The 16686-nt window shown below is 43.5% G+C and overlaps 1 protein-coding gene across 1 annotated transcript in view; it reads right to left on the reverse strand.

Annotated features, from left to right (window-relative positions):
• Positions 1–2987: 2987 nt before the first annotated feature.
• The window catches only part of LOC147729350 (astacin-like metalloendopeptidase), a 97713-nt gene continuing 84014 nt past the window's right edge, over positions 2988–16686 (reverse strand). Inside the window, exon 12 of the mRNA XM_086959837.1 lies at positions 2988–3113. Coding sequence (XP_086815963.1) covers positions 2988–3113 — 126 coding nt within the window. The remainder of the gene's footprint in view (positions 3114–16686) is intronic.

Consider the following 16686-nt stretch of genomic DNA (forward strand, 5'->3'; position numbering starts at 1 on the left):
CAGCAACATTTTCAAAAAACACATGCAAGCTTAATGAGGAGGCCCCCAGGTGGGCCAAATCCTGGGGGCATGTCAGGCTTCGACCTAAAAAAGCAGTCACTATTCCACACACTTTTTGAAAACATAGAATTAATTGAATAAGTGGCAAATACATGTTCAGGCCAGGGATTTAATCTGCACATGAACATAAAGTTTAAATTATTGTTGGCGCCCCTTTTAAGATGTAGACTTTTTGACCCCAGTCCACTGCACCATCTATGCACTGTACTTGGTTTAACTGTTTTAGAAAAACATTTTAATCCTTCAGAAACACTTACAGGTTTTTCTGCCTTAATTTCTCTGGGCCTGATCTTAAGAACTTCTGCATCAGTGTTGACGTCAATAGTACTTTTAGTATTGGATACACAAAAGACTCGTTCTTTGGGTGGGTTCATCTCTAAAATACACTTAGCAGTGTGTTCAATGGATTGTGCTATACTAATGGCTTCTTTTAATGAAGGGTTTTTAGCAAGACGTTTTTCTTTAATACGGGGGTTGTGAGTACACCTTACTAGATGGTCCCTAATGAGTGAATCATTAAGCTCGCCAAACTCGCATAATTGCGTTAGGCCGCTAAGCGCAGCGATATAATTAGTGACCGACTCTTGTTTACCCTGAACACGCGTAAATAACTTGTGCTGTTCTAGGACTACATTAACCTTGTCCCCGAAATGAGTTTCTAATTTCAATAGTGTGATTCTAAATCCATCCAGATCTATCTCATCATCCTCCAATTCGGGATGAGGTAGGATGTCGTAAATTTTCCTACCCTGAACACCTAGGTTGTGCAGCAGAACATGTTGTTTGCGAACAGCAGAGAACTTCCCCCCCCACGCCCCCTCCAATAGTAATAAGGAAGGAATCAAACAAATTAATCCAATCCTTCCAATGGATTTCTGGGTCCCCAATTTCATTTAAAAAGGAGGGGGGTTTACTCATGGATGACGCTGCCATGGAGGATGAAAATGCAGGAACGTAAGGTGAAAATAAGGCAAAGTACGATAATGAAACCCTCTAGAAAGCAATTCACAAGTTATACATGGCACTACAACGAATTAGAAATGCCAAACTGAGAATATATAGGTTACCGAGATAGTACACGAGGAATTCCTCATAAATAGAAATGCCAAGGTAAGCAGAATAACACTAATGAGTAATACTCTACCTAACAGTTCACATTGCTGGCAATAATAGACAAAAGGACACAGTACAGGGTGAACCGGGAGTACCTGGTAAGCTAGAATACAATAATACCAGGAATATCTTATGAGTGAAGCAGAAATTAACGAACGTCCAGATAAAATGATGATTTCCTAACAAAAATATATAAAATAATGTGTACCACCAGAAATAAAGTTCTGAAAAGGAAAGCTGTGCGTGTCCCCGTAGTGGACAAAATACCATGCAGAATGGATTTGATATGCTTGGTGTGTGTATCACCATGAAATACGCTGTGACACACAGGAGGAAAATTGTACCAACAGTGGAGTGAGTGGACCCCCAAAGATCCGGAATAGGTGCACGTTGGAAAAGGGAAAATAAATCTGTTCTTCCCAAAATTCTAGATGCAGAAGAGGGAGAGGGATAGGTAAATAGAAAAGGTGACCGTCTTACTTGGAAGTTACTGCCGAGTCTGAGGGGAACTCTTCACAGGTAGCTGCTGTGAAAAAAAAAAATATATATATATATATATATATTTTTTTTTTTTACCGACACAGCTTGAGGAACTTGCAGGGAAGAAACTACTGTTCAGGCGGCACAGGGAAGCAGGAGCGCTGTACCTCGTCTGGCTGATAGAACTGAGAAGAAAACCTTCCGTAGCAGCCCTGAGGAGAGTGGAATGCAGAGGGGGGCCTCCACCAGCGGCCCTGAGGAGAGTGGAATGCAGAGGAGGGCCTCCACCTGCAGCCCTGAGGAGAATGGAATGCAGAGGAGGGCCTTCACCAGCAGCCCTGAGGAGAGTGGAATGCAGAGGAGGGCTTCCACCAGCAGCCCTGAGGAGAGTGGAATGCAGAGGAGGGCACTGAGGTGGCCCTGAGGAGAATGGTGCGCCGGAGGTCTCCTGAGGAAATCCGCAAAGCAGCTGGGACATAGAGCACTCCACTTGCAGGAATCAATACCAGGGTGAAAAGGTACACGAGCACTGGAGCCCCAAACAAGGTAATAGCCTCTGTCGCTTCTAGAGGAAAAATGCTGGATGTAGGCGCCTCAACTCGATTACATGGAGGAGGACGTCGAATGTAAGGCGAGTCTAAGGCAGAGGGTGTTCCGAACAGTCTAAAACCTAAGGAGTTGAGACAAGGATCACTGGACACTTTTGATCACAGACCCAGCAACGTAGGCAGCAGCACAGCACCCACATTCAGTACCACGCACAGGCAGCACAGACGACACTGCGGAAGGCAGTGGATAGAGCCACAAGAGGTCAAAGTAAGCACAGAGACTCCGATAGCCAAATGCACATCCCAGCTAAAAGTCTCTCCCACTCCTCGTGAGCTATAGAACCCAGGAACATCACCGGAACAGTAACCACTGGCAGCAATCTGCACTTGCCAGGGGGCTGATTGAAAGACGAAGAAGAACCCTTCTCACGCGAACAGTAATGAAGAACCCGACTTGAAGATGGAGAGAGCACTGAAAGGGGTGGTGGCAGAAGGCCCCCTGCGCCGTTCTCTCTCGTCGCCAGTGTTGAAAAGATAAAACTCCAAACACAGAAGTAGATAAGTAGAGAACTTTATTCTGCCACCAACTCTTCAGCTAGTCAGAGGCATGCCAACATTTAAAGGCAAGCTCTGGCAGGGCAAACCAAGGGGAGGGGGGAACAAGAGGTGGAACATACCACGGCGAAAGAGGGAAAAGAGAGGAAGAGTACAACAATACCCCTCACATCTACCTGCACCCCCATTCCCCCCTTGCAACCCTGCACCCCCACATAATAAAGCCTGACCTTAACTGTCCTGGACATCCTCCTGGTCTTGGTGGGTGGGTATGGTGGCACTGGCTTCCTTCTTGGTTCCTTTCTTTCTTCTCCCCTGCTGCTGGCTGCACTTGTCTTCCACTGCGCCTGCTGGCTCCTAAAATTCAATTAACAGGAAAAACTGCACTGCACATGTGTGAAGGCACACCTTACCCACTTCTGCAACGCTGGTCAGCACCTTATTTACAACAATTCCCCCTTCGCTGGCGCCAAATTTAGAAATCTACCGCCAATGCAGGCACCCTTGCACATAAACAATCTTTAAAAGGCATTTTGAAACTTCTATGTGTGCTGCTTAATGCAGCACACATAGAATGTTGCATAAAGTAATTTTTTTTATTGATATGTGAAGGAAGGTACACCTTCCTGCACATAAACAATCAAAGGCCTTTTGCTGTTTCTACGTGTGCTGCACAATGCAGCACATATGGAAACAGCAAAAAACGAGGAGAAATTTAGATTTTTCACAGCCCAGTGAGCATAAAATCTGGATTTTATTAAAACAAGGAGGCTCAGATTATACAAATATCCTTTATTGCCACAGCTCATCAGTCACAATGAAGAGAATATAGAACTTCAAACAACATTCCATTAGAGAGTGTAGTCCATTAGCAGGCAGCCATCTTACTTCTTTGCCAAGTCCTGTGAACAAGGAATAAACTCACTGAAACATAACTCCAATTTGACGTGGAATGATTCACTCCTTTCATTATCAATCCGTAGACGTCTTATTCTGAAAGAAAAAGGATACAATAGGTCAAAATGTAAAAACCCCTAGAAAGGGTTAGTAAGAAGAGGGATAATCTTAGCCTCTGCATCTTTAATAAAATCCAGATTTTCTGCCCACCAAGCTGAGAAAAATCTGAATATTATGGCATGACACGTAGGCCAACATTTTGAAAGTTTAAAGTGAACTGAGTACGTTGTTAATCAAGATATTGATTGGTCTAAAGTAACATTTTTTAAACATACTCTCATTCGACAAGTCAGCGGCTGTAAGAATATCTTAGAGCCCTGATGGAGCAAGGTTTCACTCGTAAAGAAACTTGCTTGTACTCAGCCCTCCCGAAATAAACTGTAATACACTAATAAACATGTTTTGTCTTATTAACAATGCAAAACATGACATTTCTAGTAAGCTGAGGAAGCTTGACAATGTGCTTCTTACTAAACGTAACTCGAGTAACCTAATATGGCCGCGGCAACGCGGGAACTTTACTGCGCATGCGTCTGTCACACTCACGTGACATGACGTATTCTTAGCTTGATGGGAAAAATTTTGCTTCTGCGGACTAGGACTAAAGATGGCTGCTTTATGTTTTGATTTGCTAACGCTTGCATTGCAGCTTATACTAAGTTGTTCGTTCTGCCTAAATCCTAACGCTGTAGTTAAAATAAAGTAATGGGAATAGAGTAGGGATAAGTGGTATACAGTGCATGAATTTATTCTTTGTTCTAAAACTGTACTACTTTGACTTTGCTATTAGCTCGTATTTGGACCAATCAAATACAATGTTGCTCCATCTTGGGTCCCATGACTGTGCATGAACTGCATTTTTAAGTGTCCACAAGCCATGGCATTAAATTCAAGCCAACAAGTCTTGCCTGAAGATGCGCATGGGAAACTCACCCCCTGACCTCACTAGAGGAAGAAATGTTGATAATTTGTTTAACATTGTATTTACTATCAGAACATTCATTGTTGGGTGGAATAAAATGCATGGGAAAATTAAAGTTATGGGTGGGAAGATAATTTGCATTATTGAATCAAGTGACCTCAGAACTGGTATGGTGTGATGACCTCTCCTCGTCCTTTGACCAATCAAATTGAGGTAATCCACACATTTTCAACATTGGTGGGTGGTACACTGCCCTGGAAAATGGTATAACTAAGGAAGGCTTAGCTAGTTAGATTGTCCGACTTGTCAGAATAGCTGACCTGTCACTGACCCAACGCACTCAATAGGCGATCAAGAGCAGAGGTGCAGGCGGAGCCCTCTGTCAGAAGATTCGAGAGCATAGGTACTGGCGAAGCACTCTGTCAGAAGAATCGATAACTCAATTGTGGTTTCTGAGGGAGAAGATTCGCTAACCCAATCGGGGTCCAACTGTTAGCCGCAGTGAGGGGTGTAATGCTGGCCTTGCACTTAGCTGAGGGTACCTGGTTCCAACCTAAATCCATCCTAATTTGGTCATCACGGGTCCTGATCTACACCTCTGCTGTCGTACTGGCATCTGAACTACTAGCAGTCCTGTTCTCTATCTCAGCCTGTGGCCAGGGTTGGTCTTCACACCATTCTAGGTAAATATAAAATTCATGTGGGTATGTCATTGTACTGTTTACCTTTTCTTACCCTTCTTATGTTTCAATGCTTAAAGAAAGTCTCATAATTTGTTTGCATCATCTTGCTTTGATTATATTCTTCTTAATTGAACAAACTTTGACTAATTTAGTATGTACTCTGACATTTAAGAATTTTCTTAGATAAAGTGATTAAATCTTTCCCGAGTCTGTGGTTATTTTAATGAGTGCAAATGTTTATTTACTGCCTATTATGCTAACTCCCTTGATCCCTTAGGACTCTAGGTACCGGTGACTAGGATTGGTGAGTCAATGGTATAGGCCCTAACTGGTTAATTAAAAATCCTGATTTAGCGTAGGTGTGTATGTTTTATGGGCCCAGCTGAGTATGGTAAAATTCTGAGGATGTGAGCCTTGGCTCTATCAGTATTCTTTTGGTAGCAGATAGATGGTTAGGGTTTAGTTAAGATAGGTAGTTAGTTGTGTATTGATCAATTGATTGTATTTGATTTTATGTATTAACCAAAACCCGTTTATATTGTTCTGTGTTTGTTTGGAATCCCCGGGGGAAAAATAGCAGGTGGTAAATGGAAGCCACTTTGCAGTGAGGTCACTTGCCTAAGGAAGTATGTGCATGGTTAGGTAATAGTGGAAGCACTGATTAGGGATTTTCTGTATAACTATGTGAATAAATGATAGCAAAGAAGTTCGCTGGTGCAACTTTGGCCTTATATCACCTATAAAGGGTAAGCCTGAGGGAGTAACTGGTTCTCTAATGCTTGTATGAAGAGTAGGCAGAAGAGATTTACTTGCAGTGTATGAAGAGTAAGCGGAAAGGATTTACTTGCAGTGAGAGAAATTATTATTTTCTTTGAATTTAGTCACTTAGGAACAGTGGTGAATGTTTTACATTGATAATTAATGAATATTGCATTTAAAAGTGAAAAGAAATAAGTCTACGTATTACCTTGCATAGGAGGGAGTCAGTTGCGGAGCTGCGCTGACGTCACCCAGAGCCGCGCTGGTATTGGTTGAGACAGCAGGTGTGTACCTGAGGTAATTGTAAAAGACGGGTGAGTACAGGAGCATGAGAACCGCAATTATTGGTCAAAATTTATTTGAATTCTAAACACTGATTGGTTCTCGAAAATAAGAAACGAGCTGGTATTGGTGAAGCATTTAGTAAACAATTGAGTGTAGCTGCATACTAAATTTAACTATGCACATTATATGTGGCATTTAGATCCAACAGTTATCTATACTACTATAATAAAGTAAGAACTTTCAGGCTTTGCGGCGGGTAAACTCGGGAACCACAGCGCCAATCTACACACCCGATACACCGTTGAAATCGTCAGGGTGTGTAGATGGTTATAGGCTATATAAATGACAAACGTTATTTACAATATTTATATTTAAAAATAAAGTAGTCCCCCCCAAAGTAGCGTGCGTGCTCACGTTAGCACGGGGAGGAGAGGCATCCAAGGAGCGGTGGATATGGCGCGGGGAGGAGTGGTGACGTGAGGCCAGCGGCGGTGGGAGCAGCGGAGAGGCGGACATGGCACAGGGGAGGAACGGCGGCGGACAGGCGGTAAGGAGCAGAGCGGCGGAGCGGAGAAATGAGGACCGTCGGCTGAGGCGCGAGAAGCAGTGAAATGAGGACCTGCGGCTCAGGTAAGGCTCCGGGGACAATTTCGGGGCAGGCGGGTGTCGGGCCAGGCAGGGGACGTGAAATTGGAGCGGTGAATTGAGGACCTGCAGCTCAGGTAATGCTCCGGGGACAATGTCGGGGCAGGCGGGTGTCGAGCCAGGCAGGGGACGGAAAATTACTAAAACAATGATCGGGGTCGAGGCAGGTGGGGGACTGGGCGGGCGGGGGGACGGGCTGGTGGCGGGACGGGCGGGGGCACGGGCTGCTGGGCAATGTCGGAGCAGGCGGTGGTAGGGGAAGCCTAAATGCTCCCGGACAAGGTCGGGACGGGCTGCTAGTAGGAAATAGCCCCGGCAGGAGGTACTTAGGTTTTGCGCAAGAACAATACATAAGAGGAAGACCTCATATCATGTACGGAGGAGAGAGAAAAATGACGCTATTTAAGAAAATTAAAAATTTCTAATTTCTTTAAGAAGGAAAGACCGATTAAAACTAGAGAAGGAATTAATATTCCTCCACCAAATACGCCCGCATGATACATGATGGTAGAAAGGGGCTACCACACCTGTGTGTGGTTAGAGAACTGGACAAAGTACACAAAAGATGATGGTGTTTTGGCATTTCCAGAACATGGTACTTTTAATGGGAGAATTTTGTACAATTTGAGAACACGCATGAATGAATTAGATCCCAGACCTAGATTAACTCAGTACGAAGCATTAGAAGAATGGGAAACAGAGACCTTTGAGCGAGATAGACCCAGAAGCGAAAGAAATTGGAGTAACTTTTATCCCAGATTTCCAAAAGAGACAAGAGATAAACAAATGAAGAAATGGAGACAGTCTTTGTTAGTAAAAAGGATTATATCCTGTTCTGACTTTAGAGGAACCGTGAGGAAGCAAGTGCACAGAGAAAACAAGAAATTTAATGACTAGTGGTGAATCAGTTGATAACTACTTGAAGGATCTGTTAATGAAAAGTCAGCCACATTACCATGAAGAAGCAAATAGAGTTAACCCTAGCGCCCTGTTCTTAAAACCACCTTTGGTTCCACAAGTAGTGCATTAAACTTTATTAGAAAAAGTGCTACAGGAGAGGGAACAAGAAGCCATAAATAAACAGAGAAGTGAATTAATGCAGAAAATTTCACAGTTGAATATGAGTCCTGAAGCCTTGACCATTCCGGTAACCATAGATCCTGTTGTACCATCATATGGAGAAAAACAGTCCCGTCCTAAACCTCCCGTTATGACTACACCTGTAGTGCAATCTAGAAAAGAACCCTTGATAGTGTATAATGAAGCAAGTGAATGCTTGTCAGTGATTTCCCTGATGGATTTACCTATAAGGGAACCAGTGGGTGACTCGATCTGTAAAAACACTCCTGGAAGCTCTAGAGAGGTACGGATGGAAACACCCTCAGGTACAAGAAGTGCTACTGTAGTATCCCCAGAAGAAATAGAGAGATGGTCCCGAGAAATAGAAAAGCCAAAATAACCCTGTACCTGTTGGTAAAATTGCCCATTAAAAAGGAAAAAGTTATTTGTCTAAGCAAAAGGACAACATTTTCGTGTAATGTGCAAATTCCCTTGGTCTCGTACTTAGAAAATATTCACAAGCCGTAGGCCATCCCTATGCTTTATACAAGTAAAAATGGAACTCACATCCAATGTCACCAGCAACAAATCAGAACTCCACATAATATTCCTAATTTTACCAATAATGTCACTAGTGTCTTGGACATAGGACTCCAATTTCTTCATGTGTGTCTGGAAAAGGTAATCAATGTATTTTGAAAGATTTTCCAAAGGTCCTTCACACGCTGCAATAATCGGTCTACCTGGTGGCGCAGTTAAGTTCTTATGGACCTTGGGTATGAAATAAATATAAGGTACCAGGGGATGTTCCTTTTTGATTAATTAATATTCATCCCCACTAAGGAGACCCCAACCTTTCCATGCCAACAGACCTTTGAACAGTGTGTCCTGTGTTGCCTTATATTTCAACGGGGTGCTCTTTCTGTAACATTGGATATTGTTTAGTGTCCATATGCTTCCTTTAAATAATCAGACAATGGCTATATATATATATGTGGATGTTGGCTCTATCTTACTTTTCCTCACCTCGGAGCCTGTGCAAGCTATTCATATACATTTGGATGCTGCACCAATGTCAGTTGATAATGAGGAGGATATTGCCAATCGTCAAGTGTTGTCATGAAGGCTGTGATCGAACTGCACACCAACACGCTATACGTGCTTTATGTCACGAAGTTGGGATGCAAGGTGGCAGTTGTATTGGATTGTGCATGCTAGCAGGTGTGCTGACATGCTACCTGTTATCACTCTAGCACACCAACGTAAGGGCCATATTGGATTGGGCATGCTCATAGTGCTTACCTGCACTAAGTACTGAGGCATTGTAACGGCTGCACTGCTCTTAGGTTTGTTCTTCATACGACTTATTATAATAGAGACATTATAAGCAGGAATTGTTGTCATCTGTTTTCTTAGCTCCACAAGTGGGGCACTGTGTCAGTCAGTCAGTAATATGTCTCAACCATCTGCATTCTTGTCTAAAAAGACTGGGAAACATTAGAAAAATCGATTTGACTCGTACCTGGTGGATGAAGGTGGTGAAACGTGTCTACAGTCACGGATATTATTGTACAACTTAGGTGTTGAGAGTCACAGGATTTATGAGAGTATAGATGAAATAAACTATTGATAATGCTGATGGTGAACCAGCAGATGTCTACGAAATTTGTATAAAAATGCTTGAGCTTACTTATGACCTTGCATAAATGTGGTGTTATAGCAGTATACGTTTTTACTGGAGTCAAAGGTGCGAAAGAAAGATGTACCATCAGCAACGGAATACAAGAAAAACATTTATCAAAGAATTCTTCTCATAAAAAAGCTGTCAGAATTGTTGAGAGCAGGGAAAATACACTCAATTGGGTGATGGAGATGAGGGGCCAACAACTCAACCTGCCACTCACTGTAGTATGCAAAGCAGCATACATATTGTTTCTGACGATGATGCCAACACTGACTCTGTAGTTAATACTTAAAGAATAGCTCAGAGTGCCTTTTTACATATTCGTTGCATTTTCCTGGTTAGTGCTGGGTGATAACCAGGAAAATGGGCCACATTACAAAGAATGTGCTGCTCTCCAGGCAGATGCGAACTCTGGATGACCCTAGGGCAGCGTATTCAGGTGTATTCAGCGTATTCAGCGTATTAGCGTGTAGGCAGCGTATTCAGCGTATTCAGGGTTAGCGCCGAGACGCCCACGGGTATTCGCCGCGCTCTACAAATGTCAATAAATAAATAAATAAAAATGGAGCAGCTGCTGTGAAGCGTCTTCGTGTTTTATTGTGGTGGTAAACCTCCTGCACTTTGAAGGGAGATTTGGGATTCCCTTGGCGGCAGGTGCAGTGAGTGACTGCACCTGCCTACAAAGGGATATCTGGGGTGTCCATTGGACTCCCTTTTCCCTCTCCAGAGAGCTGCCATCAAGTGGCATACCCTAACTGTTTCAATACCTTTGCGCCCAAGTCTATAGTACAGCATGGATGCAGAGGCAAAAGCATTCCATCATTGTATGGGGTCACACCCCCATGCAATTGTGGGAATGCCCTCTGATAATACTGCTGATGCTTTAGGTGCACCAATGCAATCAGTATTACAGAAGGGGATGCACAAGCATCTGCGGACCCTTCTGTAATACCAAAGTGCCCCGTTGCGTCCGTTGGCATTCCTGTATTACAGCCGCTGCTGTGCTAAAAGTAAATTTTCCACAGAGTTCATAGACCTTAAAGAAAAATACTTTACATGTGGTAGTTCTGCTCATTCATCTAGCAGTTCGACCTGCTATGCAAAGAATTATTTTTGTCATAAGAGTGGTCTATGCTCAAGTGTGTAAATCTCCTGCCCCCAACTACCTAAATAACAAACTGATCAGAGCAGGGCAATCCAGAATGCTGAGAACTCCAACTCACTCCTACTTCTTCCTCCGAAAATGAAAAAGAAAACCACCCAATACCGATCATTTTCAGGCAACGCTCCTAGGATATGGAACGCTCTCCCTGGAGTCCTCAGATGCAACACCTCCTTCTCCAGTCTCAAAAGGGACCTGAAAGTCCATCTCCTAAACAAATACTATCATTGAATTGAATTGAATTGAATTGAAAATTCCATTTATATAGCGCATAACCACCCGAAGGCCTCGCAACGCAAGGCCTCGCAACGCTATCATGACCAACGTCAACTTACCTAGAGTACTATATCCGAGTTGTCTCCTCTCTCCCCGGTCATTCAAGGATTGTGGGTGACCGGACTATGTCTTTCTCACCTTTTTCTTTTCATTGCTCTCTCCCCCTCCGCTGCACTACATATTTATTTCCTATGCTGTATTTTTTTCTTTTGGTTTGCTTCCTTACTGCTGGCCTACTATGTAATGTAATGTCCTACTGCTGTTTTACTGTGCATATGTAAAGCGCTCTGATACCTACGGGTTAAGCTAGCGTTATATAAAACTTTTATAATAAAATAAAAATAAATAAAAATGGTGGATGTGGTGGTGGAAGAAAAAAGGAACAAATATGTAAATGTAATGGATGACATATATATGGAGGATACTGGAGGTTTGAAAATGCCTGAGTGTGAGATTGATTCTGGGGAAAAACATTTCTTACCCTAGCTGAATCATGCATCATGATTGGCAATAGAATTTAGCCAGCTTTGGTGATGCAAACATTGATGTGTTGCGCTTGTTGTCATGATGATTTCTTATAAAGACAGGGCAACCACAGGGAAGAAGTATTTTGCTGAGAGGGGGAACACTTTGTTTTGAGCACAAGATTGTCCTCAGAAAACAATGGAAAACCATGTGTCCATAAAGTGCTTACATTTCCTAGTTTGATGATTTAACAGCATAAGGCTGAGTTGGATAGGCTATTACGTTTGAAAGTTTTTGAGGAGATAATTGAATGTTTTCAAGGTGATTTATATAAGTGTATCTGAGAAGATTGTCAAACCAGCTCATTTTTCTGATACACTCACCTTGCTGGCAGGGGCATATATAGTTAGTATGAAGGACCTATCATTGACCTATCATTATGTACCATTCCATGAGGGGTCCATAAATGTTAAATTCTTTGTGACACCTCTGGGAGCATAAAGATATATGAGCATGCCATTTATCTTGCCATCCACAGCTGCATGCTTTGAGAGGTTCTAAAACTAAAGCTAGAGGATCTGCCTTGCACAATGTTTTTCCAAGATTACATTTTGGATTGTGGTAAGGAACATGATGAAACTCCAGGTTTGGTGCTGGGGTTATTTTCCCAGAATGGAGTGACTATGAAGAAGGAGAAATACAAGCTTGGCATGTGATTTCTTGAGAAGGGATTAAGCCCCAGTGTGAGCTGGTTGACAGCATAAAGAATGCCCCAACACCTGTGAACAAAGATCAAATTAGTTACTTATTAGGTTTGGCTGAATACTATTCAAAGTTTATTAAAGGGTTGCTAGTATATTATATTATATCTAAGAAGGTATCTTTGGGTTTTAGCAGGACGACCCCATACCTCAAGATCCTAGTGGTAAGGGATCACATCGTCTTCCACCAGGTCTCTGCATGCAAAGCACCATCAAGTGTGTTTGTATGCTCTTGTGCAAAGTAATATAAAATACGCCTAAAGCCAGTACTTGGCTGCAGCTGCATGTATGTTATGTCTAGGAACGTGCGAAGATCAATGCTCACAACAACCACTGTGTTGAGATATCCTTGAAGGTTTCTGCACTCACTGTACAGACACAGCTCGCCAAGCAAGGCTGATATAAGAGTAACAACATATTATTCTCGCATGAATCAAAAACATTCTACTAGGCTCAAAGCTAAAGCAACAGCTATGTGTTGTGTGCAAAAGCAGCAGAAAGGTAAAATGGCATTTAAACTCCTAAAAAGCTCATGATAACTTAACACAGCATACAGGCTATATATATCTATATGACAAGGGGTTTGCTCCAAGTCCTCTTCTAAGTGTCCTTTATCTGTAATTTCCAACCGCAACATTCCCAGTAAAAGTTAATGGTGATTCACGGCTGTGTTTAGACAACGCACGCGTCCCCCGTGGGTCCCCTGTGTCACTACCTTGGGTGGCTCCTGGTGGTCCCAGCGGTTCTACAGGTTCTAGGCCTGTGCTCTATGTAAGTTGTGGTACTTATACCCCTTTCTAAATATATGGTTTGGAACTCCCCTAGGGCTTAATGAATATCGTGCTTATTTACTGTGTGCTATTAAGTTTTCCTTATGTACTTTTGCCTCTAGCCTCATAAAAAGACTAGAGGGATGTGTTTAGAATAAATACATATATTTTATATATATATATACCTGGTGTGGTTCTCCTTTCATTTGGTCTTTCAAGAGATTATAGACTGGTAAAATAAGCTGCTTTACATTCCTTCAAGACTTTGCCTGAAGGATGCTCTCCACAGCTACCACTAGGATAGCTTTCTATATAGGTTTTCTTTAAACCTACCATCAATACGGGTCGTTTGAACTGGTGCAACGTGCCCACTAGAAAAGTGGAGAGCATATGCCAGGACAACTTCTCACATTGGTGTACAGCGTGTGGGATTCCAGCTTGCCATTGTTTTACCAGATAATCTCAAGTGTTTGATCAATTGAAAACCACTAAAGGTACCAGAGGTACATATAATACAAGCCTAAATACAGTAAGTTCTACTGAACCTAGAGTTTTGTGTCAAGGGCTTAGCACACCCTTTCTACAACTCAAGAGAGTTTAGTAGGTAAACAACTAGAGTAGGTAATGCATACACCACACCTCACGAGTTATGTCTTCAGTGCTTGGACCTAGTGTGTCCTTGCCAGATGTCAGTAAATTACAGACATCTAAGTATGACACATTCCCTTTCTCTGAGTAAAGGGCTCTGTGTACAATGAGAAAACTGAAGACTGGCAAAGGTGTCACCACCGAACGAATCAGAGAGGTATTCCTGTTAGTCGACCTTAGTAAGGCTTCAGAGCCTGAGAGGGTAGGCAGTGGGGTGAGAGCAGCAGATGAGTAAGATCCCAGTGGTCCTATCCCACAGGAATCAGACTCTGATGCTGACCAGGCAGGTGACAATGACCTTGGCCTGGATGGAGCAGCTCCTAATGGAGATGGAGATGGAGACCCATTGGGTCCTTTCTGTGCCCCCCCAGGAAGAGTTGGAGGTGTGCCCATAAGGCCAAGATCTCCTTCAGTGGAGTCTAACCATTCTGATACATTTGTAGGGACTTCTGTCTCTTTTCATAGGAGGGACACCTCCCAGGAGAAGAAAGAACATCAGATGAGACTTGAAGAAGCTCAGCTGAGGATAAGGAGACAAAGAGTAGCCTTAGAAAGGGAGTCCCTAGAGCTTTAAAGAGGAAGAAAAAAGATGGGACTAGAGTCCTATGGTGGCAGCTGCTTCCCTAGTGGTTGGGAAAGGACTTATGAACATAGAAATTTAAACAAGATTGTCCCTTCTATACCAGAGTCGGGATGACATCCAACAATGGATAACTGCACTGGAAAGGGCCCTGCAAAGTACAAAAGGTCCCCCAGGAGCAGCGGGCAGCAATCTTGTGGCTCTCCTTTGCAGACAAAGGTAGAGACAAGCTCCTCACTGTCAAAGAAGAGGATGCTGATGATTTCAAAGCCCTGAAGAGTGCTCTAATAGATGGGTTCGGCCTAACCACTGAGCAGTATGGATTACAGTTCAGAGATACCCAAAAAACACAGACTCTGGACTGGGTTGACTTTGTTGGTTGTACTACCAAGGTTCTGGAGGGCTGGTTACTGGGCAGTAAAGTATGTGATTATACAGGATTAAACAACTTGATTTTGAGGGAGCAGATCCTTAGTAACTGTCAGAAACAGCTGTTGCATCAGCACCTGGTAGACTCTGATCTGACCTCTCCCCAAGAATTGGGAAAGAAGGCAGACAAATGGGTCAGAACCAGGGTGAAGCAGAAGGTACAGAACCAAGGTGGTGACTAGAATAAACAAGATCCTAATACGTGTGGGGAGAAGGATAAAGACAAGAAGTGTTCACAAGGCCCCCACAAATCTTCTAATGGTGGGATTCTCAATCTTCCAAAACAAAAGGCCAAAATAAACCATGGTGTAAAGTCTATAAGCAGAACAGCCATTGGACTAGTGATTGCACTAAGAAAGATACAACTCCAGCCACCGTTGCCCATAAGGCAACTGTTCCCCCTAGTTCAGCTTCAAGTGGTGGTACTCAGCAGAAGGGTGTGGTAGGGTTAACCCTGGGTACTGCGATGGACTCTGGTCTAGTCAGAGTTCCAAATCAGGCTGTGCTAGTCTGTGCTGGAGGCATGGATATGTCCTCATTTGTGATTCCCAGTAACTTGTGCAAATACAGACAACAGTCTTTGATACATGGAAAAAAGAGGCTATGGCCTACAGGGACACTGGGGCAAGTGTCACAATGGTGACACAAGACCTTGTGGACCCTGGACAGATCATACTTGGTGAACTCTACCAAGTGACCAAAGCTAGCAATGTCAGGACCAACCATGCCCTGGCAGTTGTTAATTTCTCCTGGGGAGGGGTAACTGGCCTTAAGAAGTTGTGGTAAGTACAGACCTCCCTGTTGAATGCTTGCTTGGAAATGATTTAGAGACGTCAGCCTGGTCTGAAGTGGAGTTAAGGACCCATGCAGAAATGTTAGGGATCTCCGCACATGTGTTTGCTGTGACTAGGTCACAGGTCAAAAAGTGTAACACTGAACAGGCCCTGGATTCTGGAATAATGGACCAGGAGCCTTCCAAGAAAAGGAGCAGTAGGGTAAAGGCAGTGGTCTCCCCCCCTGACTCAGTGAGTGAGGATCATTCTCTTGAGGGAGATGATTGTGCTCTTGAAGAAGGAACTCTCCCAGAGGAGCTTGAGCCTGATCAGGTTGAGTTCTTGGGGACAGGGGGCCCTTCATGGGGCAGATCTGAGTCAGGAGCAGCTGAGCTGCCCTTCTCTTGAACCCCTCAGACAGCAGGCAGCTGCTGAGGCTGCTGAGAATGCTAGTGGCACCCATAAGATTTATTGGGTAGAGACCTCAAACCTGGTGCAGCCAGGAGACTAGTTATATCTTTGAAATGCAGGGGCTTCCTACTGACACTAGCCCATCATATTCCTCTAGCAGGACACCTGGGCCAGAACAAGATTTGGGACAGAATTGTCCCTCACTTTCACTGGCCCCACATGTCTGAATACACAAAGGAGTTTTGTCGCTCCTGTGTCACCTGTCAAGCCAGTGGTAAGGCAGGTGGCACCACAAAGGGTCCCCTGATACCACTACCTGTGGTGGGGGTTCCCTTTGAGAAAGTGGGGATTGACATTGTTGGACCAATGGATCCCCAAACAGCATATGGGAACTGGTTTATCCTAGTTGTGATGGACGATATTGTAAAATGTAGGCAGATTTGAACTGATAACCTTTAAGTATTGCCCGGCGTTAGTCGCCTCTCATACCACTCGAAATTATCAAACAAAGAGGCAGGCGCTGGAGACTGGAAGGCAGGAAACAGAAGTTTATTCCGAGGGAGCAGAACACATCAAATCAGACCACAAGGTATCTTCTCGAGGTGCTCTAACCGCATCTCTGAGGCCTGGCCTCTTATACACAGGTTTATGGTCTTTATTA

The sequence above is a fragment of the Lissotriton vulgaris genome, chromosome 2_2 (assembly GCF_964263255.1).
Source record: "Lissotriton vulgaris chromosome 2_2, aLisVul1.2, whole genome shotgun sequence".
Lineage (NCBI taxonomy): Eukaryota > Metazoa > Chordata > Amphibia > Caudata > Salamandridae > Lissotriton > Lissotriton vulgaris.